The sequence below is a fragment of the Triturus cristatus genome, chromosome 4_2 (genome assembly GCF_964204655.1).
Source record: "Triturus cristatus chromosome 4_2, aTriCri1.1, whole genome shotgun sequence".
Classification (NCBI taxonomy): Eukaryota; Metazoa; Chordata; class Amphibia; order Caudata; family Salamandridae; genus Triturus; species Triturus cristatus.
Genome location: NC_140586.1, coordinates 430,498,983 through 430,511,955, shown reverse-complemented (window position 1 = coordinate 430,511,955; position 12,973 = coordinate 430,498,983). Strand labels below are relative to the sequence as shown.

The window sequence follows — 12,973 nt, the reverse complement described above, 5'->3', positions numbered from 1 at the left end:
GGGATAAGAAAAGACTGAGGAAGCTTCACATAGAGGGAAAAATCATAGAATGTGTGGAAAATGTTGTTTATTTAGGCATTCGATTTGATTCAAACTTAAAATGGAGTGAGATAGTGTCAAATATGGCGATTCTTATGACAAAAAGCATAGGCGCCCTATTTAAATTTGCAATAAATTTGAGCAGTAAACCAATCGAGAAATTGATTAAAGTTTATTTAGCAAAAACAATCTCTGTCGACACATATGGGGCTGCAATATGGGGAACCACACAATTAGAAGAATTACAAATTATTGGAGATAACTTTGCCAAAAGGCTATTGTCAATTCCAGGTACTTACAGCAAAGTTATTGTTCATAACGAATTAGGATTGCGGTACATTAGTGATATGATCAAAATGTCCCCGCTAATGCTGTGGCTATCAATTTGAAAAAGAGACACGGTCCAACTTATTCAGCACATCATAGGAGATATTATGAAACTTGATAATTCCGCAACTATCCCCTGGTTAACTTATGTCAGAAAGACCTTATTTCTATTGGACTGGAGGATCTGTATGAAACTCCAAGCAGCTGCGTACCTATCCTAAATTAAGAGTGAAAGAGCTCTTTTTAGCGAAAAGTGAACAGATAAGATAGAGAAAGGAATATAACAAAAAGCACAGTAATTACTTATCAGGCTCTACTTCTTATGCTACATGGTCAATTTTCTTATCTTTCTTTTGTTGTGAATTCTCAGCACCATTATTGACTGACAAGATTTAGATTAAATTACGTTCCCTTAATGTTGGGCTTCCCATAAAACACATATTCACTAAACCATCTACCTGTATGTCCTTTTGATGGCTTACCGAAACAAACAATCTCCCATATCCTGTTTTTCTGTGCCTTATACTTGACAGAGAGGAAAAGGTTTATTGTGCCGCTTTTGCGTAAGCTGACTCTGACTAATCAGTCCTCAGCATGTCCAGTTCTTTTACAATTAGAAACACCATTTTTACAAGCTGATCTAAAAACTAGGAAGATTGCCAATATAACATTATCTTGACTTGACATTATTGGAAATAGATGGATGTAATCATGTGTGCCTCAAACAGTTAGATAGGTCTATTTATACTTTGCTGCTACGTAATATTTAAGTGATTAAATCTTGCTGTATATATGTTATCTATCACCCAGGGCAATGGATGCCATTTAACTCAGGAGCATAATATTTGATAAGCATTTGTGAAATATTTTAAAGATTTTAACGAAAGGATGATTTACTTGATACAAATTGGATGCCCTTTTAAAATATATGTTTTTAGTGTTGTATTAACTTAATGAAATGAAACCCTATGTACGTTTATGCATTTTTTAAATGTGAAATAAAGTTATGATTGAGGAATTGTGAGCTAGCAAACAGAGTAATTAAAATGACATAATAGGATAGTTAAAAATACAAATCCAGTCTAGGAGGGTTCAGGGAAATATTTAAAAAGTCAAAGCAGATAAAGGATGGATATTGATCCAAACTGTTAATATGTATGTTCTCGGGATCCAGAGAAATATACAAAATGTCACATCAATGGCACAGCACAAAGCCCGTTAACCAGGTTGGGGAGCAGCACACCTTATATTAAAAGATGTGTACTTGCAGTCACTGAGCACAACCATTTTAACAGAGCACATACTGAGTGACACTCCATTTAGGAGGTTCACTCACAATTGAGTTCTAAAAACATGGAGGTGAAGAACTAAACTAGCAAAAGGGGTAGTTTACAGGTTGGAACTAACAGTCTTGCAGTATTAAAATGGGAAAATAGTCAGCAACTATTCAGAAGACGTTTTTATAAGTGGTACTAAATGAATACATTAAAAAAGCTTTAAATAAATTGCATGCAATTTGAGGTAACAATGACTGACATGTTACATCAGCAAAAGGATCATGGTGAGGGGTCATATTTTCAACTTAGTGTTGATAGTTAGAATCTGTTTAGCAGGGGTTAATAGGATAATAGGACGAGATGAACCATTAACCATAAATTAGATTTTTATTAAAATGTCCCAAAAATTATAAAACCTACTTTCACCACATTATAGGTAATGGCACACTACTCGCTAGTGACTTAGTTAAATTAAAATATGATGTTGATTGATTCTAAACTTGTTGAGTTGCAAGCAATCACATAATAAAGTATGATGTGCATGAGAAATGTATTTCCCTCACATACATTATAATGGTTTTGGAAATTGTAACTAAATTTCACATTCAGATGCAAATTGCCAATCCCATCAAGTAGTCAAATTGAGGTTCCAATCTGCTAACATTTGACACAGTTATAGGGACCTGAAATTGGTAGTTACTTAAGGAAAAACTTTGTAGAATTACATTTTGAGCTCACCCTCAAAACACCTTCTGTGTAAAGCGTGGTTACATTTCACACAATTGACTGGAAAAAACAGCAGAGGCAAGCAAGGCACACCATAGCTAAATATTAGTGAGCAGACTAACACTGTAGCTGAAACTTCACAAGACTAAACGTTTCATTCAATTCTTTTGTGTTGTGACTTTGCCCATAAGGTAATAAAAGTAAGAGTCAGCAAATTATGCAGTTCAGAGTTGTATCTCCTATGACTAAGGAGAGCATCACATATAAATATGCACACAGATTTACCATTTTGAATAGATTCGCAAGTAAACCTTTTTCTTTTTCACAAGTTACTAGTAAGCTGCATGTCTAGTTATGTGCTCTAATGCACAATATCTTCGGTGGCACATGGAATTCATTCTATAGGAGAAAAACTGAAAAATAATTCTAAACAACTCTCTCCAATATCACATGATCCCTGCTTCACCGTAACATTACATCCTATGAGACATGCTGTGAGTCACTTATTATTCATGGCAGGGTTGGTCAGTAAGCTGATTATTTAGTGGGTTTATCTCTACCATTGCACCACAATTGGTTTATATTGGTAATGTGCCCCTCCACCCCGCAATTTCAAACCATACAACATCTATTCTACGAGTCCATGTTTGTTATATTTTTGGAGTACACTGAATTTACCAAATTTAGTTCCCCAATATGGAATCTTCTTGGATATGCTTTTTTTCCCAATCACTACACTCACTCCAACACTGAGTAGGTTTAAGATATTTTCATGATATACCCCCTCAAAGGACAACCCTCCATCTTTGCTTTATGATTCTTACTCATACGAATAAGCCTCCCTGTAAGGATTGTAAGGCTTTATTACTTCTCTTGCATGTTTTAAAAGCTTTCCGAGAAAGTGAAATGCACCTATAAGAGACACGTAGATTCTCAACCAATAAGAGGCAAATCCTCATAATTTTTAGCTTCTGATTTGCATTGTACAACCATGAGAATTGTTAGTAATAGATGGAACAAAACAAAGATTAGGATATTGCTTAACACTTCCTAGTTCATCAAATTGCTGCTAATGAGGAGTCAATGTGAGTGTCACAGCTTGCTTATGTATAACGTGAATTAAGATGGTTTAATTAGTAAATTTAAAAAAAGGTGACAATGTTTTATCAAGGCATTCATCAACCCACTCTCCATTGTTTAATTTTACAACAATCAGAAACTCTGATGCAAATATTTGGAAACAATCTTCCAAGCTCAGTCCAGCACAAACTGTCTCATACATGTCAGTGATCATCAATTCCCAAGCCAGGCCCATAGCGCAAGTGTCATGCCATTAATAAATGAGAAACACAACTCTCCATGGAATTTCATAAGCTAGGAAAAATCTCTCAAATATGCCTTCTCTTCCAGCTAGGGCACTGTTAGCACATTGAACCCCAAATCTAATTTATTGTTGTCTCATGAGACCCATGTGAATACAGTGAATAATATCTCTTTGTAAAAATCCCTAAATGAAAGCATAAAAACAACAAAATATGTCCTTACGAAAACCTGGAGAATACCATATAGTTGTATAAGGTTGTGCACCTGTGTAACTTTGCATTACATTGTAAACGATAAAAGTTGTAACCACACACAATCTCACATTTTCCATTGAAGTTCTTTTGATGTTCAAAATGATGGCCTCTGAGCAATCATAGCACTAGATACATAATATGGACGAAACTAATGTTTCCAACACAGTCTCTTTACATGAGTGAAAGTTGCAATAGATTTGACTAAATCCAATGATAATTATACATAGGATGGCAAATGGTACAAGGAAAAAGGTTTTCATACTCCAAAGAATTGCAACTGCACATTTAACATATTTCTGAAGGAACATATTTATTCCTGTATATAATTTAGACATTCAATTGCCTACCACGTTAATTACTTTCATGATAAGCAAGATTGTGTTATTATAGGTGAACACTATCCGCAGACATGAGGGAGCCTGTTCAGACATCTCCGAAGGACCTGAAAATGTGCATATAGTGCAATCCAATCCTTCACCTGTTTGACACAAGAGGGATCACAAAAATATTCCTCTGGGTTAATATTTGAAAAGGTTCAACATTTAATTTTTTGTTTGGACTGCAATTTCAATGTGCAATCCCTTGGATCATAATGTAGAATTTTCCTACGTGTTTTTGGGAACAGGATCACATTGCAAATGGAAACATACTGAAGAGTCAAAACTCTCTCGTAGCTCACAGCTCTACCTGAATTCACACAATTCAGTGCATTTAAAAGATCTTTACATGATGTGATTTGAGTGTTTAACCCCTTCAGCGCTGCGCGGATTCCCCCGCGGTGCTGAAGGGTTCTAGCGCGGGCGTGGTCATGACGGAACGGTTCCGTCATGAGCACAGCTCAACCGATGCTCATGACGGAACCGTTCCGTCATGAGCATCGAAGGGGTTAATCCTCTAGAGAACCTTACAAAGACAAACGTGCTCCTTAATAAATTAAATTGTGAAGTTAAAATCTAGAGTTCTTTAATCATATTTGTATTCGTTTGTGCTTCTATGCTGTTGAAATATCCCATGTAGGTCCTTCACAATCAATCTTTCCATTACTTCAAAATCCAGAATCTGGAAATAGGTTTAAAATAATAGCAATGATGAAAGGAAACAAAACATATGTATTGATTAGATACTAATTCAATCTAATGTTTTCCCATCAGGGTGAGGCAGGTGAAGCTGGTAATCCAGGACCTCCAGGAGAAACGGGCATTGGTGTAAGTATGCAGCACTGGCAATTGAAATGGGTGCTAAAATGTAAGATATTAGAAATGGAAGTGCTTTTATAAATGCATTTCCGGTGCTTCTTTTTTCATTTGTGTTGCTATTATTCTTATTTGTAAAATAATTAATGCAACTGATTTGCAATCAGAAAATGTTATAGTAGGATTATTATGATACAATCAAAATTTTACTTGTAAGAAACCATGAAGTGCATGATCAATGTTCCACATTTTGTTTTGTCGCAAACTTTGATACATTATTTATTATTTATATTTTGCAGGGCCCTAAAGGCGAAAGAGGAGAGAAAGGGGAGGCTGGTCCACCTGGAGCTGCTGGACCTGCTGGTCCCAAGGGACCCCCTGGTGAAGATGGTCCCAAAGGAAATCCAGTAAGTGAACAAGATCACACATATCTAAAGACAATCATGCACACATACCTCCGCCCACACACAAGCTCTCACATCAATAAGATACTGAATCAAATATATATTTTGTATTTGTCAATGAATATTTATTTAGAAGCTGTGAGGGACATCATTGTCATATAGTTGATCCCTGTAAGAGCCCATAAATACGGCAAATATTACATCTGCAGGATGATGTTCTTCACCATTAGAAAGAAAGTCTTCGCCGATATTTGCAAGTGTAGAATGTGTTCTTCTGATTTTGTCTACAGGGTGACTTCTAGTTTTGTAAAAGGTTATCAGCCATGTTATGCTCCTTGACTTGCTCACTGAACACAGAATATTTGATGGAGAGCTGACAGGAGTGGACAGGCTGGTTATTGCTAAGGATGTTGAAACTGACAGATTATCATTTAGTGATGAAGTAATTGCTGCATGTTTCTTTTAGTCAGGGTCAGGGCTGGATTACAATATTATTCAAGCATATGACGTCTGTCACTAAGGACAAGAGAATTACACTTACCACTCCTCCATTGAGAGGAGCCATAGGTTATTTAGGTGTTTGCGCTCTTTGTATGTAAGAGGGACAACAGCAACCAATATCACTAAAAATCAACATTAGAAAATGCAATACTGAGTTTTTTTAAAGGGGTACAGAAAATAAACAATCTGCTACATCCCACTTTCCATTGTTTTGTTAAGACTCAGATTATAATATAGGGTTTGTTTAGGGTTGTGAAAATATAGTGTGTCATATGTAACGTAAAATGTTGTAAGTGTTTACAGAGTCAGTAATCAATTGGAACAAGGAGATGGTCATTCTGTACAACTCTATACAGTGATCTACCTGTCTGTAACCCTCCATTTAGCTCACTTATTATACTGCTTACAACTCACTGAAGTCTACCTAATTAATTCAAGAGTGACACAATCCCCTCCTTACTTCAATAATTACCATTGACTGCACCACTATTTACTATACCATCTGTAATACCCTGCAGTCAGGCTTGAGAAGACCACAAGCTGATGTGAGTGCCTCTGCATATTTTGGGCTTCATACCACTCCCCATCACAATCCCCTACCCTCCTTCATCATTTGAAATCTATGTAAATCTTTTATACAGTCAACCATTGCATACTCTTGGCATCCTTGTTAAGTATAAGCATCACTCACCCAGAAATGTATCAGGTTATACTCCTGTTATATTGATCAACTTTATTTGGTTCTTTGTTGCTCCCCCGGGCCATTCACATCTTTTACAAATATATCCCTCCCTTTAAGTGCTCATTCTACCCCACTCACCTTACATAAACATGACAACATTTCCTCAGATGGGCGTATATACTGTCTCTTCTCCCTCACCTCATTTATTGCCCAAACATAGGCATATGTAACAGGCTATCTCTATACCATCTGCTATTGGAAGACCACATATTAATACATATTAAACCCAAAAAGGACACATAGAGGATCATGTATCTCACAATATGTCTGCTTTTCTCCTGTCAACCCCTGGAATATGTCTTCAGATTGGACACTGACAACATGTTCCACCTTTTCAATCCTCTCATGGCCGTTCTCTAATGACAAGCTGTCTCATCATATGCAACAGGTTCCTCTATAATGCCATTACACTAGTAATAAGATAAATCCATAGCCTTAACTTCCCTAACTCTGCCATACTAAGGGCTTGATTTATAATTTGGCAGATGGAGTTTACTCTATTGAGATGGTGGAGGGCTTCTACACAATCTCACGGGATGTCCACATGCCAAATTTATAGTCATCTGCTGCACCAGCAGATAACTCTCTAGATTGAAGGGAACAGCCATCAGGGTGATTCTTGTGAATATTGGAAAGTTTTGATGGACAGTGCCCTCAGTCATAATGGCTGCCCGCCAAACTTTTCAAAGGTTTATTGTTTTTCAACAACAAACTCCCAAAGCAGGAGATTGTTTTATAAAAAACTAATTGCTTACACACTCTGGGAGTTGTCTCCCTGTGTGTTTGAGTCATTATTGCTTTGTTCCTTTGCCTTACCACCAGGTTTTTTCTGATGGTGACGGAGAGTGAAAACATATCTTATACTATCGAACCTAAATGGGATGGGCAGTGTAAAATCCTTCCTCTAAAAGCCCCTACTTTGTCAGGCTGTTGGAGGACGTTTTCTGTTGGTGGTGCCGACAGGTCTCTGTTGATATAATACTTATGGTCCCCCTGAGTCTAAATGAAGCCTGGGGTGTAGCAGACAGGGTACTGTTTGCAAAAGAGTATGCTGCTATCCAACCTCTAAACCAAACCCAAACTTATGCCCTCCCTCTACTAATATTATAACATGCCTACAATATCCACCAAATGTACTGAATGATATATGACATAGTATTTTATGTTGCCACTTGATCACTGGAACATTCCCCTACTGAGACTAAATCCTCAATCCAAATGATATTTCTGTGACATTAACCTGAAAAAGCTACCTAATACTACTTGGTATTCAACTGGACAGACCTCTTCCCTTATCCACAACCAATGCCACATTCCTTAAAGTACATCACGATTATTCTGAGTACCTTGAGCTTATAGACCGATTGTCTTATACTTCTTGCTTTCTGCTTCCTTTCTGTAATGCACTGAAAAAGTTACATATAACCCTTGCAAAGCATGGATGTTTAAGAGGTAAACCAAACAAATGCATACATGTTGCTGCTGATGATCCCAACTGAATTGTGTCACATCCTTAAATTACATCTCTTTACAGAGATAGGTGATTTCCTCAAACTGCATTGCTTGACCGAAAGACGATCTCAGGAAATATCCCTGAGCAACATTTCCAGCAAAAATGTTAATATTAAATATTGCAAATAAAGGCCCCCATTCCCCCTTTGAAAAGGGTTCTCTGAATAGCTTTAAAAATGCTCTGTACTGATATAGGATGGGGTAAAATTATATAGAGTCTGAAACATCAAAAGAAAACTTCTCTGGAGGCACTTCCACAATAAATCACATATAAGCCATTATCCCCCAAACAATATTTTAACATGTTGTGAAATTACAGTCATTTGTATCACAGGTGTGGATGCTATCTATATGTTTTTTTTTTTATTTGTAATCAATTACTTAATTCCTAAACACATAGATGTATTATGGATTGCTATATTATGGACACTGCTTACACATATGTAAATAATGTTATTTACCTACTTTCTTTGCCTATGTCTTTAGGGTCCAGTTGGCTTTCCTGGTGATCCTGGTCCTTCTGGAGAACCTGGTCCTGGTGTAAGTTTGTGGAATCCATCTAAGTTCAATAATTGAAACTGAAATAAAATGATGTGTTGATTATAATCAATTTGCAGTATTAGAAATAAAACAAAAATAAAATGATTTGAGGGCCTTTTAAATAGGGAGCTGCTCATATTCAGAACTAAAACTACAGTCTTCTTTTCTATTTTTACATAATTTTTCACTCAAAAAGTAAGCATGTCTGTTCCAATTTTGACTATAATGAGCAACAATTAACATGATGTTTCCCAAGAAATTCTGGCATAGAGAAGAGAGATTTTTATTTGTCTGTCCAGGTACCCATTTTCCCATGACTCCAGAGAAGGTTGTAATTACATAGATACTCTTGTTGTGAAAGCTTATTTCCACTATTGCGAATTAAATGAGAGAACATTAGCATTTTATTTTTCTAGAAATATTGTTTATGATTCTTCATTGAGCTGCTCCATTTCCTCTGCCTCATGGGGAGATTCAGATAAATGAATTTGTTCTTCCATATCAGGGAAATGCATTCCTTTGCATGTATGAGATGATATTTGAAAGCAAAAGAACTAAATTCTCAAATATGATTTCCTTTCATTTTCTAGGGACAAGATGGGTTGTCCGGTGACAAGGGTGAAGATGGGGAGCCTGGCCAGCCTGTAAGTACTCAAACTCACATGATTGTGTCATGATGTGATAAATGAATACAACCTAGTCATGTTTTAAATAACACACCCTTGATAGCATAATTTAGCATAATCAAGTTTTAAAGCTTTACAACAGATTGAGGCACTCTTTAATCATTCGAAGAGAGGGAAATTAATTCAATAATTGGAATATATAAACAATTTGTTTGCACCAAGATCTTTTTTGTTTGTTGTATTGATAACAACCAAAACGTATTGCCCTTTACAGGACAGAGACATACATGTTTCCTAGCAGTGGGAACTAATGGAGTGTATCTTACACTATAATAGCATTGGACGTATTACAGTGGTAATCATTCTATATGGCATAATTTCAATAAACTATGCCCCATTTTTCCTGAGGGAAAGCTGTGTACCTCAGTAGAAGTTGAAACAATTTCACAGACTGGTGGTTCAAACTCAATAAGGCACAGTATACAAGGGTCTTACATCCTCATCAGAATCGCATTTCCACTACTTCTTACCCATTCTTATTCCTTATGATATTTTCTCATCCTGTGTTGTGCCTGAGCTGCTTTCCTGCTACATTCGACAATCAAATGAAAATAATTCAACCAAGGGTCATTAAAAAATCAAAATAGTTATTAAAAGAAATAATTCCTGGGTTCATTTTAAAATGTTCTACCCATCCTGCATCTAAACTCTGCTCTACTGCTAACAAAGCATGCTTAAATGTACTTGTGCACAGAATGCTCAAATAAATATACCTATGAGAATATCTTTTGCATTAATGCAAGATTTCAAAGGAACTTCAATATCCTTCTTCCCCTGTTCTTTGTTGAACATAGTGTTTATGTTCTTTTACTCACTGGAATGAACAAACCCTGCATACAATTGTTGGTATTCCTCAAGTGTCTTTCTTTTCTGTTAGGATTGTTCTTTGAATTAGGAATGGCATTTCACTGAGTTACCAGTGTGATAAACACATTGAAAACACAATATATTCAATGCCAAATGATTTGACCTATTTCTAGTCATTTCACACCATTCACTTCATTGCCCTTAAACAATCTACAGACATTTTAAAAAAATCAGAAAGTTAAAGTCAGGACTCTGGAGATTATTCTTCGCACATAAAAGAGTACAGTTTACTTTAAAGGCCAGATGTGCGATTCATTTTACAAGTCGCAAATGGCCCATGATGCAATTTGTGACCAGTAAAATGCATTTTCCTATGTAACAAGCCTATTTTACGAGTCGGTCACCTATTACCGACTCGCAAACTAAGGTTTGCAAGTCGTTATTAGGAAGAGGTGTGTAAAGGGCGTCCCTTCCTAATAGGGAGTCACACTGGTAAGTATGAATGTTTTGCGCCTGGTAATGCAGTCACAAAACATTTGCATATTACCACCAATTTCAAAATGGTGGTAAGCCATTAGCAAATGGGGTGCCAACATTTCATCAGAGCAGACAGTGGCCCCACGTACCACTGTCCACTGTAAAGATTTCTTTTTTTAACTTTTCATTATTATTTTTTAAATGCATCCCATTTTCCTTTAAGGAAAACATGCTGCATTAAAAAAAACCCTCTTTAAAAAGCTTACAGACATGGTGGTCTGCTGAAGCCAGCAGGCCTCCATCCCTGTGAGTGCCCACCATTCCAAGTGTGTCGTAAATTGTGAAGATCCTCATGAATAATAATGAGTTAGGTCCCCTGCAACCCATTTGGAAATCACAGTGTCTGAGACACAGTTGTACATTAGATACAATTTGCTAGTTGTAAAACCTGATGGTCATACTCGCTGCTCCATGTCTTCTGAATTGACTTGTATTGTTGACATGAAGCCAACTCTCCTGAAATGGTGTTTGCAGATCCCGTTATGATTGATCTGATCAATGTTTGAGGTGATCCAATCTTCTTAACCTTATTTAAAATGTAACATGGCACTCTTTTTTCGCATGCATTGGACCTGATGTACTACTAGCAAAATGACCCTTACTAATTATTGCTTTTGAAGAAATACATTTTCTGAAGACTGATAGATAGTTCACTGAGAACTTTGACCCCAGAGAAAACACCTTCATGCAACTTTAGAGGACAATGATGCCAATACTCAGGAATTCAATATTCGTAATAGTCTTATCTCATAAAAATATCTAATCCTTTTTTTTTTACTAGAGTGCATGTGTTCTTGATGATATTTTAATAGCAATGGCACCTGCCTGAAAAATGCTCTTTGGAATTAACCCCAGCATTCCCCCGTTGGTGTAATCATATACCTCAACTGCTAAGGCCCTCAAATTGAGTATCCTGATTAATCCCCATTATTTCCCCACACTTGTCTTACGATTATTGGTTATCCTAGTGATTCTTTGGGTAGGAAGATGATGGGATTACTTCATCTTTGTCTTTTTAAACTCTTGATGATATCTTGGTGGTGCTGCTAATTAAGTAAAACTCCAGCATTCACTCTTCTTGGTGTCTTCTGATGCCTCATCTGCAAAGGTCCTCCAATACAAGTGACTGGTATTAACCCTGTTATTAACCCAAATATACTGTTACTGAGTGTCTCATTAATACAAGCTCAGGGAAATAACAGGGCTTGCAAAGCATATGAAGCTGTATGTATTAATGATGCATTACCAATGACCTCAATCATTCAAAAACATAGAACATATGTAATCCCACGTACAAAATGCTGTGTTGCTGTGGATAAAATATAATATTAACTCCTTTAAGCATCACCTGTTCTTTGGCCAGCCCAAAATCAATTTGTCACTGACATTAAATATCAAATTGAACTTAATGCTGTGAAATGTTGGAAAGTAAGGAACTATGAATTATTAAGCCTATTTACAGTATTGTCTGTAGAGAAATATTTTAGGAAAGAGTAGTAAATTATAATTTTATGTGCACCATATTCAAGCATGATTAATTAATTATTTCTTTAATTTTGCAGGGCCCTCCTGGTCCTTCTGGTGAGGCTGGTCCACCTGGTCCTCCGGGCAAGAGAGTAAGAAATGAATTTGTATTTTACTGTTAAATATTGGCTCAGGGAGAAGTAGGAAATGTTGACGGCACACTTGTTTATATATTCACAGATAAATCACTTGGTTCCAATTTCTCAACTAGAAATGCATTTGCCCTATGTTTCGAGTAAAAGTCTGAATTTTTTTGAATTCTCAAGGAATTTCAGGAGTACTTCAGAAAACTATGATAGTCATAATTTTCCATAAGGACTCACATTAGTAATCATCATGCATGCAGAATTTACTGGGTGGAAATTTGTGACGACGAGACTGTAATGAAAACATGCATTAACACACTGTAGCATTTTTTATTTCTTCATCATGAATTGTATTGTTTCCCCATGGCGAAATGTTGGCAGCAGCAAATCCCTTAGTATGGATAGCTACATCTCCATTTAAATCCTGTAAACACACTTATTTCAACCCTTTATTAGAGTAAACGTGCATACATTTGCAGGGTGAGACACTATTTG

General features: G+C 36.4%; 1 protein-coding gene across 6 annotated transcripts in view; it reads left to right on the top strand.

Annotated features, from left to right (window-relative positions):
• Positions 1-12,973, top strand: part of COL11A1 (collagen type XI alpha 1 chain) — a 407,114-nt gene that overhangs the window by 333,532 nt on the left and 60,609 nt on the right. For all 6 annotated transcript variants that reach the window (XM_085601921.1, XM_085601919.1, XM_085601916.1 and 3 more), the window contains 5 exons: positions 5,098-5,151; positions 5,439-5,546; positions 8,785-8,838; positions 9,429-9,482; positions 12,431-12,484. In XM_085601921.1, coding sequence (XP_085458047.1) covers positions 5,098-5,151; positions 5,439-5,546; positions 8,785-8,838; positions 9,429-9,482; positions 12,431-12,484 — 324 coding nt within the window. The remainder of the gene's footprint in view (positions 1-5,097; positions 5,152-5,438; positions 5,547-8,784; positions 8,839-9,428; positions 9,483-12,430; positions 12,485-12,973) is intronic.